Source organism: Pelobates fuscus, chromosome 3, assembly GCF_036172605.1.
Source record: "Pelobates fuscus isolate aPelFus1 chromosome 3, aPelFus1.pri, whole genome shotgun sequence".
Classification (NCBI taxonomy): Eukaryota; Metazoa; Chordata; class Amphibia; order Anura; family Pelobatidae; genus Pelobates; species Pelobates fuscus.
In genome coordinates, this window is record NC_086319.1 from 268146013 (window position 1) to 268166804 (window position 20792).

The 20792-nt window shown below is 42.1% G+C and overlaps 1 protein-coding gene across 1 annotated transcript in view; it reads right to left on the reverse strand.

Annotated features, from left to right (window-relative positions):
* Positions 1 to 20792, reverse strand: part of DOCK5 (dedicator of cytokinesis 5) — an 82931-nt gene that overhangs the window by 10705 nt on the left and 51434 nt on the right. The window contains exons 27-42 of the mRNA XM_063448504.1: positions 19436 to 19531; positions 18786 to 18884; positions 17885 to 17979; positions 17360 to 17438; positions 15057 to 15157; positions 13462 to 13520; positions 13173 to 13327; positions 12727 to 12812; positions 10497 to 10653; positions 8256 to 8296; positions 8072 to 8162; positions 7687 to 7806; positions 7334 to 7423; positions 6829 to 6933; positions 3203 to 3344; positions 2048 to 2129 (exon numbers count right to left, since the gene is read on the reverse strand). Of these exons, the coding sequence (XP_063304574.1) occupies positions 2048 to 2129; positions 3203 to 3344; positions 6829 to 6933; positions 7334 to 7423; positions 7687 to 7806; positions 8072 to 8162; positions 8256 to 8296; positions 10497 to 10653; positions 12727 to 12812; positions 13173 to 13327; positions 13462 to 13520; positions 15057 to 15157; positions 17360 to 17438; positions 17885 to 17979; positions 18786 to 18884; positions 19436 to 19531 (1598 nt within the window). The remainder of the gene's footprint in view (positions 1 to 2047; positions 2130 to 3202; positions 3345 to 6828; positions 6934 to 7333; positions 7424 to 7686; positions 7807 to 8071; positions 8163 to 8255; positions 8297 to 10496; positions 10654 to 12726; positions 12813 to 13172; positions 13328 to 13461; positions 13521 to 15056; positions 15158 to 17359; positions 17439 to 17884; positions 17980 to 18785; positions 18885 to 19435; positions 19532 to 20792) is intronic.

The window sequence follows — 20792 nt, forward strand, 5'->3', positions numbered from 1 at the left end:
CCGTCACTGCCCCCCATACACGCACCCCGTCACTGCCCCCCATACACGCACCCCGTCACTGCCCCCCATACACGCACCCCGTCACTGCCCCCCATACACGCACCCCGTCACTGCCCCCCATACACGCACCCCGTCACTGCCCCCATACACGCACCCCGTCACTGCCCCCCATACACGCACCCCGTCACTGCCCCCCATACCACGCACCCCGTCACTGCCCCCCATACCACGCACCCCGTCACTGCCCCCCATACCACGCACCCAGTCACTGCCCCCCATACCACGCACCCCGTCACTCCCCCCCCATACCACGCACCCCGTCACTCCCCCCCATACCACGCACCCCGTCACTCCCCCCCCATACCACGCACCCCGTCACTCCCCCCCCATACCACGCACCCCGTCACTCCCCCCCCATACCACGCACCCCGTCACTCCCCCCCATACCACGCACCCCGTCACTCCCCCCCATACCACGCACCCCGTCACTCCCCCCCATACCACGCACCCCGTCACTCCCCCCCATACCACGCACCCGGTCACTCACCACCATACCACGCACCCGGTCACTCACCACCATACCACGCACCCGGTCACTCACCACCATACCACGCACCCGGTCACTCACCACCATACCACGCACCCGGTCACTCACCACCATACCACGCACCCGGTCACTCCCCACCATACCACGCACCCGGTCACTCCCCACCATACCACGCACCCTGTCACTCCCCACCATACCACGCACCCTGTCACTCCCCACCATACCACGCACCCTGTCACTCCCCACCATACCACGCACCCTGTCACTCCCCACCATACCACGCACCAGTCACTCCCCACCATACCACGCACCTGTCACTCCCCCATACACACACTATCATCCCCATTTACACGCTATCATCCCCATGTACACACTGACACCCCCTCCATACACTATCACCATCCCCAATCACTTTCAGCCCTCAACCACGGTCACCCAGCTCCACTCTCCACAAAGGTCACAGACACATGCTCACCAAGACATACATTCATAGACAAGAATACTCTCGGTCAGACACAAACTTTCAGGCACATACACAAGTAGACAATGTCAGACACACGTCAGAAATACACACACCTGCACTTATGTATACATGACTGCCAGGCTATGTAACCATACCCCTCAATCGTGTATAAATGAATAACATAATTAAATTTGTTTATTACAAGTTAATTTAGTTTTCAAATTATGCCATAACTTCAGTCAGAGAGCTCACAACACAGCGGCACAGGGATCTACGACACTGCAAGCCTCTGAAAAATTAATACAGAGACTAGCTCTCTGTATCCAGCGCTGCAAGCCCATCCTTCAATATAACTACAGCACCTTATACACACACAATGCACCCCCTATTTATTTTTACTTTGGGTGTTAGTGGGGCCTCATGTTTGAGTTACGCCTAAGGCCTCACAAAGTCTAGAGCCACCACTGGCTGCCTCTGCCCCTGATCTGCCTGCGTACAGCAGACAACATTGGCTGAGACTGTCAAGAAGGCAGATCAAGGGAAGAGCCAGCACAAGTCAAACAAAGCCCTGGCCAATCAGCATCTCCTCATAGAGTTGAATCAATGCATCACTATGAGAAAAGTTAATTGTCTCTATACAGAGGGTGGAGATACTAAATGGCAGTACTGGTCACTGTACAGCACTGCTTCAGTAAACATCTCTAGTAACCATCTGTAGATTGGCCAGTAGAGTTATCTCTAGGCTGTAATTTAAACAATGCCTTTTCTCTGAAAAGACAGTGTTTACTGCAAAAAGCCTGAAGGTAATGATTCTACTCATCAGAACAAATACAATAAGCCATAGTTGTTCTGGTGACTATAGTGTCCCTTTAAACATACATAATAATAAAAACAAACAGTTTTGGTTATGTGATGGATCTGACAGCATGGTCATTTGACAAATAATTCTGCACCAACTCTGTATCCAGGCAGCTTTATTTATTGTTGTAAACTGTAAAGCATAACCTGAAACGCTTTCTGCTTAAAGCTGTCCTTACCCGAGAATCTGCTCTGGAACCAACTTCTCTTTGTAACGAGGTGGGAGGTTCATCAAAGGCTTGACACTGAAACACTGTACATCTGATTAACATGTTAAGGGTTGGATACACCATAGGTTACAATTAGGAAAATAACATTGTTAGACTATAATCAGCAAAGGAGAGTGTTAGGGATCCAACGCAGAGGGTCCTCCACTGTACCACCAGGGTTTATAGCAAAATGGTAAGCAGGAGTGAAATATTTTTTGTTTTTTTTTAAAGAATAGGTAAAGGTGTGGGTGGGAGCAATCTTCACCCACTCAGCCTCCTCCCTTAAACACTCAGCCACCTCACACACAGCCACACTCGGGCATCCCCTCCATACACAAAAATCATGGGCTTTAGGTGGGAGCCCAACCCAGCATTCTGCCTGGGGACCTGTGCAATCTTAGCCTAGCTCTGAGGTAACTCACCACTCTATGGCTCCAGGTAGACCCAATGAGTGGGCACAGGAGCAGATGCAGGTAGGAGCCTGTGAAGAATAACCAATGCAGTTGCTGATGACAACATGCTACATAGTAAGCTTTAAACATGGTTTTCCATGTGGGAGAACCCACAGAGGGGATGCAGTGAGATACAATGACACCAGGATAACAGTGGGCATGAAACCTAGCAAAGCATTACTGGAAACCACTGTTCACAAGCCCAGGTCTCAATCCTTACTGCACACACTTTAAGTTTTGAAGTAGTCATGATGCAGGGACCCTGTATGAGCAGCATTTCAATAGGAAACAATGCATACTTAGATATTTTATGTTGCTGCTAGAGGTGAAGAAACACAGATTTTCTTTAGTTCCAGCATGAAGGACGAGGTGCCTCAACGTTTTCTGGGATTGGTTCGAATTCTCCATTGAAAGGAAATAATATTCAACAGCTACTGAACTATTGTGGACCATGACCAGATTAAGATAAAAAATAGATAAAGTGGTGTGGTGGCTTGCAATAGGAAGGACAATTTACTTTGAACTATGTAACAAAGCACGCAATGGACCAGGAGAGTAAGGAACGATTTAGGGCAAAATGCTCAGTTAGTAGCAACCTGCAGGAACATTCCATTGGTTTCCACAGTGGCTGTCCATTCCCAGCAGATATAGCCCTCCCTCATTAAGAGGATACACTGCTTGGCTGAGTTTCTGATGTCATCTCCAGGAAGGGAACTACTGGAAAGTTTCTCTGCGTTGGGGAATTGTGTGAGGAGCCAAAGGTTGAAATCATCCAGACGTTCATATTCCTTTCCACGATAAATAAAAATTTTGTTCTGCAAAAAGAGATGACCAGACTTAATGTAGAAAGAGAACATCAGTATCAAATCACTACACAGCAAATAAATGAAGCAGAGGGAGAGAAAAAGGGGAAAATATTAGAAAGAAGTGGACAAATAATATTATTTTAAAAAGTTTTGATTTGGAAGGGAATGCATTTGTAGAGGAACATACTTAATAGTTGGAATCTGGGACAAGATCCATAGGCAGGGCCGGATTAACATAGGGGCTGATGGAGCTGCAGCTCCAGGCCCAGGGAATAGGCCCATTGATTTCCCCCCCCCACCCCCCAATTTTTTTTTTTTTTTTTTTTTTACACACTTCTCTTAAGGTTGCCACCCGGGTGGTATTTATTTGAGGCTCTCTGGCCATGCCGATATTGCAGTATTACCGGCAATACAAATGCCGGTATTTTTCTCAGTATAAACAGAGTTTACTCTGCAATACCAGCAACGGGCAGTAGGGGTCGCTGTGTGTGTGGAGAGATGCAGGGATAGGAAGTTGCAGCATATACCGGCATCTCTCTACTCAGTGATCCGCGGGGGAGCATCTACACAGCACAGAGAGTCCAGACAGCAGCTCCCAGCCTGCAGAGACAGCCAACAGCTTAGGGAAGTGAGGGATGGGGTAAAGACTGCAGATAGACATGGGGACACAGACACTAGGGGACAATTTGAGACATGGGGACACAGGGATACCTCTGGGGATGCTGAAACACTTAGGGGCACAGGGACACAGACACACTTGGGGACACTGAGACATGGGGACACAGACACACATTGGAAAACTTGGTGACACAGACATGGGGCCACAGACACTAGGGGACACTGAGACCGGGGAACACTGAGATACTAGGGGACGCTGGGAGACATGGGGATACAGACACTTTGGGACACAGACATGGGGACATAGACACTTGGGGACACAATGTCCCCAAGTGTCTCAGTGTCCCCATGTCTCCCTGCCAGTGTCCCTGGTGTCTCAGTGTCCCCTTATGTCTCAATGTCCCCAAGTGTCTCAGTATCCCCATGTCTCTCAGTGTCCACTAGTGACATGAGGACACTGGGAGACATGGGGACACAGACACTAGGGGACACTGGGTGAAATGGGGACACAGAGACATTGGCACACTGGGAGACATGGGCACTGAGACACTGTGATACATAGGGAGAGTGTGATACATAGTCTCAGTGTCCCCATGTCTCACAGTGTCCCCTGGGAGACATGGGTACAAAGACACTAGAAGACACTGGGCGACATGGGGACACTGGGTGACATGGGGACCCTGGGAGACAGAGAGATACTGGGAGCAATTCATCTATACAGCAGAATCAAACTAAGTAGTTTTTAGGTGATTTCACTGAATTTTCTCTACTTCTTGTGAGTTACATAATGTGATGTCACGCATTCATAATTAGTTATGCAAATTATTAAGGCCTGTATATTTTCCAAGAAAGGTGGCAACCCTAACTACTCATCACATACTCTTGCTTAAGAATGGAAACTTAAGAGGGATATATGGAAACAAAACTTGTGTGAAATGGCTGAAATGAAATTAGTTAAGGTAATGCTGACTTTGGTCTCTCTAACACTGTAGCATATTCCCTTTCTTCTACACTCACTACACCCACCTTTTCTCTGTCTCAGACTGTATACCAGGAGCTTCTGCCTGCTAGTAAGAAGACATGTGAGTGCTAGGGGACAGTCCTTCAAAAGCATGAAGCGAGCGCATCATTAGATGCATTTATGCCAAGTTCAGGATGCTGTTGGCCAGCATGCATTATTGGCAGGCAGCCTGACATGTATTCATGCCAGAAGGGCAGCCATCAGGGGGTGACAACCATGACAGTTTTCACGGGTCCAGCGGTCCTGGGGTGCCCAGACTGCTTTGGCAGTCCTGGGCCCCACATTCCCTCTCTGCACATATATATAGCGATGATCCTTATATATATGTGCAGCTGGGGGCCCCCGGCTCCCTGTAATTGCAGAGGGGGGCCAGCAGTCTGCATCTGTATGATAAAGCTCTTCCCTCTCTCTAACTCCCCCGAGACCCGCAGCCGTCAGAGCTTTGCCACGGGTTACCATGACAACGCTCCGCGCGGCACGCAGACCACGCTTGGGGGAGTTAGAGAGAGGGAAGATCTGTAATGTGCTCCTGCAGTCTGCTGGGGGCCCCACAATGCCATTGGACCACCAGGGATCAAGGAATATCCCCCCTCCAGCAGATAAGAAGCAGGGAGAAACATGTATTACATTTACATTATATGCATTCACTACACTGACACACACTCTGCATTCACTACACTGACACACACTCTGCATTCACTACACTGACACACACTCTGCATTCACTACACTGACACACACTCTGCATTCACTACACTGACACACACTCTGCATTCACTACACTGACACACACTCTGCATTCACTACACTGACACACACTCTGCATTCACTACACTGACACACACTCTGCATTCACTACACTGACACACACTCTGCATTCACTACACTGACACACACTCTGCATTCACTACACTGACACACACTCTGCATTCACTACACTGACACACACTCTGCATTCACTACACTGACACACACTCTGCATTCACTACACTGACACACACTCTGCATTAACTATACACACAGCATCCACTACACAAACATCCTGTATTCACAGTACACACACTACATCCACCACACATTCAAACACTCTGCATTCACTATACAGAGACACTGCGTCTAATATACACACTACATCCACTACAGACACTGCATCCACTAAACACATTGCATCTAGTACACACAAACACTACATCCACTACTCAAACACACTCTGTGTAGTGGATGCAGTGTGTATAGTGAACGCAAACACACTCTGCATTCACTGCACAAACAATATCTAATACACACACCACATTCCACTATACACACACCACATTCAGTCCTGCATCATCAGCGGACTAGGTACGAGTCCTGTGGGCGGACTCGTGGGTGGGCAGCGAGGGTGGGGCTTAGACCTTGTGCTTTGTCAGGGGCCCCATAATTTCTGGTGGCGGCCCTGCATGCCAGGCTAGACTTCCAATTCTTTGAGCAGACATGCCACCTTTTTGGGCATGTTCGTCCCTTTCGGGAGTTCTGGTTACATGATGCGCGTCAGCCCACCTTTTTACACCACCCATTGACTTCCTGCTTAACTGGAGACTGCTGTTTGGGGGTATGGATTTACTTGAAAGATGAAAGCATGAATTAGAGAGAGATAAGCATATTTTAAGAGAATCTGAGTTTTCTTATAGCTGCACCTTATGAGTTTCGTTCTGGCAACATCACCACCAGGTACATAACGCTTGAGAGGTATGACTGTTTTAGTGTTTTTGGTCGATAAGATTCTGTACTTAGGCCCCTCATAATTGTCAGCACCAAGCCCACTGGGCTCTTAATCTGGCCTTGTCTATGGGTGTTGGTAGCATTTATTCTTACCCGAAGGAAGGAGGGGAATCCTTGCCCATAATACCCCACAGCAAAGTACTCAGGCTGCAACCTCAAGGACCTCATGATGTTCTGGTAGAAGCAGGCTTGCTTATTCTGAAACCAAGAGCAACACTAATCAAAGCAAAGAATGGATAGTACCATGTATCACAGACATCACTGGACAAGATAGACCACAGCTCACAGAGCAGACATGATAAGATGGTACAGGTAGCGGATAGACTCAATAGAACCATATAGGCATTGGTTCCAAGTACAGAGATGATAGCATGGGACAGTAAGAAGCAAAGACATGACAGAAGTATAGAAGCAATAACAGAAATGGAGACATGATATTAAGACAGACATAGCATATCATATAGGATAGGAAGAAACTGAGATATTATTGGCACAGTTGTAGGAAGCACAGACGCTCAGACACGATAGGATGATTGAGGCACTAACGGGTAAGCCCAGGTATGGCAGACCACAGTAATATAGAGAGCACAATACTAACCAGGAGGCCACTAAGTTCCTCATAGTGAAATATCTGATTCTCATACAATTCAATCAGCTCTTTGCTCCGTATAATAGCCTGCTCCCACATCTGTGATGAAACAGAAATTTGCTTTGTCACACCAACATCATGAAGCATAAGCATACAATGGCTTCACAAAATGAAATGATGTGCCATGAATTGTAAATGGACTAAGGAAAACCTCAAACAAAGGAGTAGATTTATTGTAGTAAAGTTCTGCCTTTGTCACAAAGTGACAGTGGAGGGCATAGCCTGTGTGGTTGACAGCAGATGAAGGGAAAGCCAATGTCACACATCTACACAAGAAGGCAAAAGCCTGTGTCCATAGTCACCTTTCCTTTGTCAAAAAGAGATATGATCTCATGGTACAGCCTCTCCTTTAGCTCTTGCTGTGTATACACAGTGTAGCTATCTCTCTGCAGAAGGTGAGGGGCACACGGTTTGTCTGACCACTGCAAGACATAATAGTATGTATAATGAACATAAATCGGTTATTAACTTTGTTGTGATTACTTTATGTGAATCATTAATATATTTATAGACACAGCTACAGCTGGGAAACGGTCAGGGAAAAAGCAAGAAATCTCCACATTTCATAACAAATACACATTGGACTACTGCAATTCCTCATCACCAGCCTTAGAAGAGACAGCATAAGCCCCAGTACTTCTATCTGTACAGACACAACTGTGTATACATACTCTCTGTCTCGCTCACCTGCAATAGCTCTGCATGTAGCATTAAAGTGTAAGCTGCCTCATTGTAATTCTCTTTATGCAGGTGCAGATCCCGAAGTTTGTACAGGTACCTAGAAACATAACAAAATGTCAGGAAAGACCACGTCTGGATAATAAAATGTACTCTAGTGTCAGTGACTGTGGGGATCTGACAGAGGACTCACCTGATATAAATATCTTCTCGCTTCTTTTCTTTGTAAAAATTCTGAAGAAGACAAAATAATGATGTTTAAACAAGGCACCATAAGACACCAGTCTGCCCTCTCCAAGTCCGCGCTACTGTGAATATAGCCAATAGAATCCAATAACAAATACAATGATATAATATACATAATATACATAAAATGACAAAATCTTCATAGACACGTAAAGCCCAATATGGAATATGCTGCTGCTTTAAAGGGACACTCCAGGCACCCAGACCACTTCTGCCCATTGGAGTGGTGTGGGTGCCAACTCCCACTACCCTTAACCCTGCAGGTGTAATTATTGCAGTTTTTTTAAACTGCAATAATTACCTTGCAGGGTTAACTCCTGCACGCTCAATCTCCCCCGCCGGCTGACGTGATGAAGAGGAGGAGCGTGGGCGGAGGAAGAGGCAGTGACGAGGGACATCGTCTCTGCCTCTGGTAGGCTGACGTGATGAAGAGGAGGAGCGTGGGTGGAGGAAGAGGCAGCGACGAGGGACATCTTCTCTGCCTCTGGTAAGTCACTGAAGGGGTTTTCACCCCTTCAGCAACCGGGGATGGGAGGTGGGAGGGAGAGGGGACCTGCAGTGCCAGTTAAACTGATTGAAGAAGAAAGGTCCTGATAGGATTCTTGTGTACACTGCTTAGTTGATGTGCCTAAAAAGCGCAAAACAGAGAAGGAAGGCTTCTGAAGTAAGTTTATTCAAAATAAGTAACAGAATGCAAATATACTACATAAAAGGAAAGTAAAATATACAAATACAAACTATGAAAAATATAAAAAATAATAATATATAAGAGTAAAATCTGTAGATACTTAAAATACACTTAAAGTCCCCTGTAGTACAAATCCACCCTCCCCTTGTAGTCTACTCACAAGATAGCGTGTGTCTGGCACAGACGAGGCTGTGTGCTGGTGAGTAGAATACGGGTGATGCTTATTATCATTCAGGTTGGAGTCCCAGATCTGCAAGTATGTATCTTTTCTACTCTTCCGGAGTATCTCCCCACTCTGGCTGTCTCAGGGAGTGTGGAGAGAGATACTTGCAGATCTGGGAGAGCCTCTCAGAGTTCCAGCAGACAGGAATACCAGCCACTACACTGCGGGTATTCCTGCAAAACCGGCACCGGTCACGTGGCAACCCTAGTCCCCTGTGATCTTCCGTACTCACAAGTATAGTTTGGCGCACCGCCGGCGGTACTGCTACATTGGCTCTGTCAATTCCCTTTAAGCTACATTTCCATCTGGGCGTACAGAACATACATCATTTTCCCCCTCCCGGTGGTATTTTTTCAGCTCAGAGCTGCATGATAATAAGCATCACCTGGTATTCTACTCACCAGCACACAGCCTCGTCTGTGCCAAACACACGCTATCTTGTGAGTAGGCTACAAGGGGAGGGAGGATTTGTACTAGAGGGGACTTTAAGTATTGTATTTTAAGTATCTACAGATTTCACTCTTATATATTATTTATTATTATTATTTTATTTCTCATAGTTTGTATTTGTATTTTTTACTTTTCTTTTATGTAGTATAGTTGTATTCTGTTACTTATTTTGAATAAGCTTACTACACTATAGAAGCCCTCCTACTCTGTTTTGTGCTTTTTTGTCAAATCAATAAAGCGACAAAATAATATGAGAAGAGAAACAGTATTAAAAATCTATCTATCTATGACTACCAAAATTATAAGCACTGGCACAAAGTATGCTTTATACTTGGCAGTCTGAAGTTTTATCTCAAAATGTTCAGCACACAGCTAACTGCATAAAGAAGCAACATGTTTTTATTTGTTAAGAGAAACGTTGTATGGTACACATGATGTATCTCAGTGGTAGGCAACCTGGACTACATCTCCCATAATGCTCTTACTGCCTTAATACTGACAAAGCATCATGGCAGATGTAGGTCAAAACATCTAAAGTGATGAAGGATGCTTATCCCTGCATGTGTGTGACTGAGCACATAGCCATAATAAATTATTTTAACCAGGAAGGATACAGTTCGCTTTCATGAATTGTCAGGTATGCCATGCTGTAGATGACTTATTACCCAACTGAAAAGCAAAAAATCAATTGATCAATCTCAGAAGTTTGACCAATGGATTTTCTGTAGTTTGTAGATGTAATGCAGGTGGAGCTCTAACAACTGTGCTATAACCCCAACTGTTGTAACAATCTATGACAATAAAAGTACAGGATGAAAAGAAGGTACCAGCAGATTGACAGTGCAGCTCATCTTGTTTTCTTCACTCTCATCAGTGGCGATTGTGCGATAATCCAGCAGATTCTCTAGAAGGCTGCTCACAAGAACCGTGAACACCTCCCCAGAACCAGAAAGATACTTGTGTTTTCGACAGTGTTCCAGCAACCTGGATAATGGTGCGAGGCAGGTCAAGAAGAAGAAAAATAAGATGTGATGGAACAGTTAAACGGCAATAAGACAGTGGTGTAAAGTTATGTAAGCTAGGAAATCCTGAGGACATGCATGCAAAATACCTAGCCACATGGGCTACATTTTCCACAAACTGAGCCCCATAATGAGAATAATAGCCAACAAGAAATAATGATCTCTAAAGTTCATCCACCTCATCCTTGTCAAGGCCTCTAAAGTCTGAGCCAGCTATTCTAAAGGACCACTATAGGCACCCAGACCACTTCAGCTCAATTAAGTGGTCTGGGTGCCAGGCCCCTCTAATGATAACCCTGCAGCTGAAAACATAGCAGTTTCAGAGAAACTGCTATGTTTACATATAGGTTAATCCAGCCTCATGGGGGGCGGGAGAGGGGGCCATGAGGGTGGGGGCACCTTCAGGGCACTAGAGTTTGTTTTCTTGGCACTATAGTGGTCCTTTAACCCCTTAAGGACCAAACTTCTGGAATAAAAGGGAATCATGACATGTCAGACACGTCATGTGTCCTTAAGGGGTTAATTGGCTCGGTACCATGTGAGTGATATTATATAGTGGTTTTTCAACATATTTATTATTAACTGTATTACCCTATGGTCTTCTTTTTATGTTAAGGTGTTTTATATTTGATAAGCCGTGGTACTGTTTTATATATCTGTGCACTCTCACTATTTTTTATTGATTATTTTGCATGTTTTAAAGTGTGTTTTTTGGGTGAACACATATGATTGTAGCACCAATTGTAGTATCCTTTAAATATACAATACATATGGGGATTAGTAAAGAAATATTAAGCTCACTGCTAAGAAAAAAAGGAAAGGTTACTACGGAGCGCTTTAAAGTATGGGGTTCTACCCAAATTTATTGAAGTATGGGTAAATGGGTAATATTTAGAAGGGGGTTAGTGGGTTCCACAAAAAAAAAAAAAAAAAGCAGCATAGAATTTGGTTCTTTTAACACTGACCAAAGGTAGGGCTCCCCAGAGGTGATGGACCGATAACAAGCAAAGCACAATAGTTCTTAGCCAGGAGGTAGTTATGCAGGTATGGGGAGCATTGACCCACAGCCAAGCATAGTGCCAATACATTGTCAGTTTACAGCATAATCCTCTGCACTTTTCACATCTCCCCAACTGTTAAAATTGCTGTTCTCTGTCTTATTAATTAAACCTGCAGGGAGTCGTTAAAACCATTTTTATTTTATTTTTTAACATCACATCGCTTTAACATTTTGCCTGCTGTGCTAGCTTATTTTCATAGTATGCATGGGGTTGTTTAATTTCTGAGAAATGACCTTAGAGAAGCTTAGAAGAACATATTGTTAAGCTGAGTCAGCTGTACGGGAAGGAGAACAGCAGGCATTTCATGTAATAGAAAGACATAAATATTGAAGGATTTCTAAATTGAACAAGAAAATTTAGGGACAGTCAGACGACAATAAATATATGGAGTTATTTTGAATCCTAGCTACCATAATGTTCTTTGACAGAACTGAGCACAGCAGTGGTCTACATGCTCACAAGATGTGTTTCCATCACAGTCAGTGGAATTTGTTCTGCTGGTTTGGACTACATTCAGAATTCCCAACAATTTACACTTTTGATCGAATAAGATCGGACGCAATGGCACTACCCAAGATTATTTAATACATACATAGTGAATAAAAAGATATATAAAGCATAAAACGCTTAGATTGTGAGTTCATTTGAGCAGGTCTTCTTCACCTTAGCTCTGTCAACACTTATATCCCCAATGAACTATTATAAAGGGCTGCAGATTATGTTGACACTATATAAATGATAATATATGGTTGATATTCAGATGTCAGATTGTTAGAATGAACAAGGCACTGCGGAATGATGCCCGATAGAGAGGAGAGATGTGGGTCCAGGATTATGATGAGAATAGATCATACAGGATTAATGCAAAGCCAGTATTAAGCGATCAAACATTTCAGGATGGAAGTAAGAAAGGTCATCAAATTCATAGTATAAGAAATTCCCCCAAACCACTTAGAATACTGGATTACACTCACAGTTTTTCCAGAAGGTCTTTGTACTGTTTATCTCCTTGCCCTCCCTCAACCTCCTGATCCAAACGTGTAATCAGTTCATTCTCAAACTGCAATAAATGAACAGGTTACCAGTTTAAATGGGAAAGGGAGAAGAGTCATAAAATAGGTTATAAAAATATAAGCTCAATAAAGTAAGAAAGGGGATTTATGGGAATAAAGTATTCACTCAATTATCATCGCTTTATTTGAACAACTTTACTTATTTTTTTTGCAATTTAAATATGAACGAAATATGTATATTGTACCCATAATATCTTCCAATACATATATCAACAATCCTGCATGCCCCTCCCCCTCATTCATATGCAATAGCCCCCATGTGTATGTACCAGTCCATGTCCACATAGCTCTCATGCCTACTGCTTTCCTACGTATGTGGAATGGTTTCTCGTGTGTAGGGTAATCACCATGTGAAAGTGTCCGTTCCCGCTGAAGTTATGTTCATGCTGCATCATGTCAAAGAAAATGGGTATTGTTGCCTTGCGAAGATCAGGCTCTGGGGTCAAAGTCACCTCTAGAATGGGACCAACCATTGAAGGAATGAACTTAATTTTGTGAGGGCCTGTGGGAAAGACAAGGTACATTAAACAGCATATGAATATCAAACTGGCAGTTCTACAACATCTCATTATCTACCCATTTATTGCTCCTTCGTAAATATAAATGGAGACCGTATGTATATCCTATGTTCCTCACCCAGATTATACCACATGTCCCTGATCTTCAATCCAATCTCTTTCCTCATATCGCCGTATCTACAAAATAAAGAGGCCATTGCACAACCATTAAAACCAGATGGACAGACAATACAAAGAGTATTATAAGGACATTTTAGACAGGCCCCTCACATTTAGATAATATACACAAACAAACATTTATAGAGAACATTGTAGGAGATTATAAAAATAAATATATACTGGTGTGCTAGTTCTACTATAAAATCATATAAAATACACCAAATATGGACTTCTAATTGGAGGACCAAAAAGAAACTGGATTCCATTGTCCATGTTATGTTTCTAACGTAGAACTGGTTATTTTCCTTTATTGTTGTATGTAAGTGCAGAACTGTATTTAAGTGACTTTTCACATCTGGCATGCAGTCTGTGCAGCTTCCAGCAAGCAGTTGTTAGTGGCTTATTGAGAAGTATCACTTAGATGCTATTTAGGATGTGGATATATACCCAATAATGGGTGATAAAGATGTGTCTGCAGCACAGGGCAAGGAGTGATAATAATAATAATGCATATGTATTTTGATCTATTTAGGACTTAAAATTTCCCCTCTCTCACTAGTCACTGATTCAGCCTCGGCAAGTAGAAAAAACAAAAACCCTGGGAAGTGTGCCATGGACTGTCCAAGTGTGAAAGGAAGAAAAGGTAATCCACAAAAAAGAGCATCTAATTGGATAAACCCAAAATTAGCACATGTACGATGTTGAAAATTGCTAGTGCTTTATGGTGAGAACAAATGGAAAAAAACACCCAAGTGAACCTAAAGATTAATACAGACAATAAATTATTCAATGTAAAAGTCAGTATATGATGAGAGCATTCACACGAAATAACCAAGGAGTACTGGGATAATACTTTATTAACACATATGTGTGAGGGGCAACTCAACAAAACTGTTAATTATGCAAGAGCTAAAGTTAGCTTAATAACCAAAGTAAGAAATAGTGAGTCACTTTTACACCCATCTAGTATTGTAGGACTTGACATTAGAGTCCAGATGTATTCATAAAACACTGCCCAATAGGTTTTTTACATCTGTTTTTTTTTTTGTTTTGTTTTTTTAATAGTGTGTTATTTTAATGTAAATGCAGCAGTTGATGGCCTTACTATCCCCATTTGCACTTCCCCCACTCATTGCATGCAAAGGGGTTTACATTTATGATAGCAATGCCTCGTTTCCACTGAGCGGATTGGTTCGGGTCGGTTCGTTACGGTACACTATTTTGAGTGTTTCCATTATGAAAGTGGCCCATACAAACGAACCGTACCGCACCATTCCGGGTCCTGCTTCAGAAGCAGGACCCGGAATGGTGCGATACGGTTCGGTTGTATGGGCCACTTTCATAATGGAAACACTCAAAATAGCGAACCGTACCAAACCGAACCGATCCGCTCAGTGGAAACGAGGCATTATGGTACCTCTCAGTGACACATATTTTGTTTTTGTATATTATTCTGTTATACCACAAAAGGGTTTATTCACTACACAGTGAACTGAAACATGTATAAATAGGACACATTAATTGCTTTCACACACAGAAACTATAAACACTGACTTGCTGAGGATCTTGCGCCGTTTTTCTTGGGAGAACTTGTGAAGCTGTAACGACTCATGTGTGAGGAAAGACACGGCCAAATGGAAGAAGTTGTTCCAAAGCTGTGAGATAAAGTTAAACTGTAATTAGAAGAGGCATATACAAACTAAATCTAAAGATTGTATAACCAGGCCTTGTTTAAACTTCTTCTGAAACTGAATAGATGATCTGTGCAAACACAACACTGGTATTTAAAATGTCCTCATAACAGTCCTATGGTTTCAGGGACTGTCTCTTTGTGAACATTGACCCTTCATTCCTAGGTTTTCAATATGTTGGCCTATTACATACAAATCCCTTCCTAAACCAAATGGTATATACAGTTAACCTGGAGGAAGCAGAGGAGAATAATGCATAACAAACCCTACCTCTTTAACGTATTTTAAAATACTCATGAATACATAACAAAAAAATATCTACAGTTTCTCTGCTTGCATGACATTAATGAAGAGTGCGTTACGAGAGCCAAAAGTCCCTCAAGGACCAAAGACAGAATAATGCCATCATAAAAATCAGCTTCTAAAAGGGACACTTTACATATAGACACTGTAACTGCTCTATCTTATTGAAATTGCTACAGTGCCTACAGTCACAGGCACCATCCTTCCATTTAGTATTGAACCGTTTTTTTATGTTTTCATGCTAGTGGAAAGTCCCCAGCATCCCTCTGTGGTGCTCTGGCTGATGAGAATGCATTAGCAACAGTAGCAATTGACAGCTGTGACTGGCTGAAAGTGTCAGCTGAATGCTTTCAGCCTATCACAGTGCCCATTGCAGGTATGAACTGGTATGGCTAGAAGGAAGTGTGTGATCTTTGCCTTAGCCATACCTCCAGTATTGGCTGGGCTGTTGGTGACCAAAAAACCTTATTTAGTTTCACATTGCTCAAAAACAGTTTAACACTGAATTCAGAGACAGCAACAGATGACTCCTGACACTGGAACAAACTCAATGGAAAAATATTGTTAAAGTGCCTACAGTATCGTTTTGAAGATCATATTTCCAAATGGAATGCTCCTCTCATTTAACAAATGCAGGTCTGTATAGAACTGCAAATGTAAAAATACCAAGCTAGCAGATTGTTTTGGGGACTAGCTTGTAATGATGACATGGAATATCCTTGCTCCTTAATTAGTTAAGAAAGGGTGTCGATTCAGAAAAACAGAATCAACAGAGATTAGGAGAATTGGGGTCTGCTGGATGACTACATGTATTTAATATATTACTAAAACAAGGTTTTCTACACCTATTTATGATATTCATGCAAAAATAATAATAATAATAATTTTACCACTTGCTGACTTAATACTAAATTTGCACCACATGGCAGGATCATATACAGACTTTAGTAATCTCTCTTAAAACATAAAATAAAATAAAAATCCCAAAATACTTGCAGTAAATTATGACCCAATTTCCACATCTGGATCCCAGTTGCTGCAAGTGTCTTTTCTATAAACTCAGGTTTTGCTACTACTGGACTCCAATTCTTAAAGCGACACTATCTCAATGATGGTGACATCGCGCAGCTGGAGCATTGGTCACGGGGTGCAGGTAAGGGTGAGATTACTTACCTAAACCTGTCTCTCGCGGGTGCCACCATCTTGGTTGCAGTGCTCCTTTAGCCAACATCACTGCTCTACTCTCGCACATGTGAGAGTACAGCATTGAGGCCTATTGGTGAATCCCGTGAGACTGCGGGACCATCCATATATCCAGCCAATACCCTACCGTCGTCCCAGATGACAGCTGCAGGTTTTGGCACATAGGCTCTGCGTTGTGTCAGGAAACATCAGAAGGAGGAGAAATACAGAGACAAAGTAGTCTTTGTATTTCGCTTGACTGGGTTTTAATTTGAATGAAATTCCAACCCCATCATAATAAGTATTTCTTGAGAATTCTATCTTTATGATATACTCATTTTTAATATGACAGTCCCGCTTTAAGAAGCTCAGGCTGCAGGGTTTACCATGCCACTTTAAGAAGCTCAGGCTGCAGGGTTTACCATGCCACTTTAAGAAGCTCAGGCTGCAGGGTTTACCATGCCACTTTAAGAAGCTCAGGCTGCAGGGTTTACCATGCCACTTTAAGAAGCTCAGGCTGCATTGAAACAATAACTACTATTCCCAATCCAATCATTAGACTGAAGCTCACTGATGCCAGTATTACTTCAGATGTTTTTCCCCCCCAAATCTATACACCCTAACACCAGTGTAGAGTATTTAGTCTCCCATTACTTTAGAAACAGACCTCTATCAACTCACCTGCAGCTCAAAGTTTGCCTCGTCTAGGAATAGCTTGTTCAGAACAGAAGAAAATCTGTTCATTGCACGAAGAAAAACCCTACGTAAAGGAAACATAGATGGTAAGAAAATATATTTGCCAACAATACCTGTTATTTTACAACCAGTGGATCACAATTGAATATTAGCAAGGTTTCCTTATTGTGCAAACACTGAGTAATTCTGCTCTCTGCAACATGCTACTCGTACAAGAATGACAAATGAGACTGAATGTTTCAATAAAAATCGAATTTTATTGAACTAAAAACAGGAATGCAAATCTGAGGCTAAAATACCCAAGCTGTAGCTATAGCAGAGTTGGAGAATTTTGCCAAATCAGCGACTCTAGCCTATATTTTGTAATTCAGGTTTTCCAATTCACTCCACTTCTTAGTAAATAAAGCCCTTTGATTTGGGGATGGGAAGGAGAGTTAATTTGTAAAAAACATTGGAAGAATATGTAAACACACAGAGAGCAAATGAGAAAATGAAATTAATGAAACTAACTTGTTCTGCGTCATTGTCATCAGCATCCAGTCTTTGGGAAAAACTCTCTTCCCAATCAGATCTCTGAACATTATAAATGTTTCCATCAGGAAATCCTGCAAATGTAAACAAGAAAAATGTTTAAAAGCCATGGGCAGGTGCAGTATCATTGCATTGCAGCATCATTGCATTAAGCCGCATTGAGGTGAGGTAGCTTGCAGGGTCTAAGGGCTTTCAACAGAAAGTATGGTATATAATTCTCAAAGAGAGAAGCTGAAGAGACCCAGCAGTGCAGAGAGAGCAATGGGTGAGAACGATAGTATGACGTGTCGGAGCAGAAAATTCAAGTTAAATACCTATACATACAATTTCTTGATGAAAAATAGTATTGCAGTATCTTTTAATACCTTTTTATTGGACTAACATACATTTGCATTGATCAACGGTCATGCGTTCCTCCCTTAATCAAATCTAAAGTGTTACTGAACAATATGAAACAAACAAGTTATGTAACACTTGTAATGCAAATGTCAAAGCAGCAATAAGATGTATGGATGGATAGAATAAATAAAAATAATCCAGGGTGTTGTGCCCTGGATAGGATAATTGAGAACACAAAGCAAGAGTTAAATAAAGAGATGACAAGTTTCGGAGGAGGAGAGAGGTAACTGGCAACAGTTAATAGTGAATAGTTTGTTTGTTTATTTTTTGCAGCTTTCACCTTTGCATTATGGCTGTCATAGCTTGTCTGTTTCATTTTGGTCAATGATACTTCTAATTTAAGAAAAGAGAAAATCTGATCAATACAATTTTCTGTTAGTCCAACAGTTTAAAAGATACTGCAACACTTCATTATTTTGCCTCTAGATTACTAAACTAATACACCAACTCATATCAACCTTCAGCAGATAAAGCTACTTACGATGATATCTTGGCGAGTCCTAAAGGTACTAGTATAGTGGTCATAATGGTAATCATCCATTTGTCTTAGAATAGCAGTCATGCAGGCTACAAAACGGCCCTTGAATATAATGGAAAGACACAATCAGGTATGCAGCAGCCAGTAATAAAACCTTAACATATCATAGGAGTGTCCTTTAGAATATGTAATGACATAAGAATAAAACAAAAACCATTATCCCCCCCCCCATATCTCTAGTTACCAGGTTAGCATTTTATTTAGGGATGTATTTTCAATATATGCAGTCCTGAAGTAGGTATCTTACATAGACATACCAAATTAAAATCATGAACTGGTCATGTGTCCTTAACAGACAATATTTCTTTATCTCGAGCTGATCGCATCGTCATGATACAATACATGGGGAAGAATTTGCCAAAGTACTGGAATTTGCAAACATGGAAAAAGTTCTACAACTGGAACAATCACCCCTTAAATGTATAGAATCAGCATTTTTTTTTTAATTCGTGTTGATTGCTAGTTTTTTATAACTTTACATATATAAATTTATACAGGTTATAAATCTGCCCCACTGTGTGCTGCAGTCATCCTATACCCCATCTACTATTGTGATGCAAAGTCTTCCTACAAACAGTAGGACATGATCTTACTATGTGTGGAGAGTGACGACTCATTCCTATCACTGTCCTGTTAACTCTTCGAAGCAGGCGCTCTGTGATCATCTGGATGTGTGCTGATGTTTCTCCCTGGTGGAAAACCATAAAGAAATAGAGTTTGTCACACTATTTGCTATCTGTTGGAAGCTTCAAATTCAATAACAGACATTTTTGCGAATTAAATTGATGAGAAATCTAAACTTGGTCAAGGCAAACAGGATGGTCCAGGCACTCCAGGTATCACTTCCAATAAAGCTGCTTAAAGTTTTGCTTAATGTGATATCTGGAGTGCCTGGACCATCCTATTATTCGGAGCACATGGGTTCTATATGAAAGAGTGCGGCTTCCTCCTTGTGTGGATTGATGAAAAATTATGAGACAGACTATCAACCCCATACTACAAACCAAAAAAATACTGTCTTAAACTGTCTTAATCACACAAAAAAAAGACTTTGAAAGAAAAACAATTTGCTGGAGTTAGATCATAATATAAAAGTACAGAATGCTAGAATGTTTTCAGCTCTGCTATTTTGGCTTTGATATTTAACAGTTATTCATTAGAATTCACTTTAACTTCAAACCCTTTAGACTACAATGGCTGGCATTCCCAATCTTCAATTGCTCTGTTCTTACTCATTTACTCTACTACCTCCAAACACCCTTTTATTATTGGTCTTCTCTGTTAGGCTTTTGAATAACCCGTGACTTGCTGCCTGTATCCCAGCTATTGTTTCACTCTTGCCTTTGGCAAGTCTACATCTCCATTTGCACTTCCCTCAGAGGCAAACTACTTTTACATTAGTATTTGAATTGTCCTAACATTATACTCTACTCTCCACTCTAATACTCCGCTCCACTACAATATTGTATTCCTAAATTCTACTACTCCAGCACATTGCTCAACCACAATCTCCCAGCGACTACTGCAGGATGATGTTAAAACAAAACCCAATTACTCCTCCCAGCGCCAAGACATATTATTTTTACCACTACAACATCCTATCTCCACCACTGTAAGATGACGTTAAGGCCCAACTTCATTATATCAGTGTATACAGAGCTTGCATTATTGGTTAGTGAACGGGGCTGTGTTTCAGCCTGGTGGCTGAGTTGCATACCACAAATGTGTTGTCCATGGTTTGCTCTATCTTTGGGAAGAGGAATGAGCCTCGCACACACCACATAAACAATATGAACAAAAAACTGATAAATGAAACATGGAACTAGGTGTTTCGGGCTGCCTGACTGTCAGTTCTAGTAGGTTGTCTTATAGCAGAAGCAGTTTCCAAAGTTTGAAGAAATTAAAATGTGTTCAGGGTCCTCTATGCACCTTGCTATAAACTAAGTATGG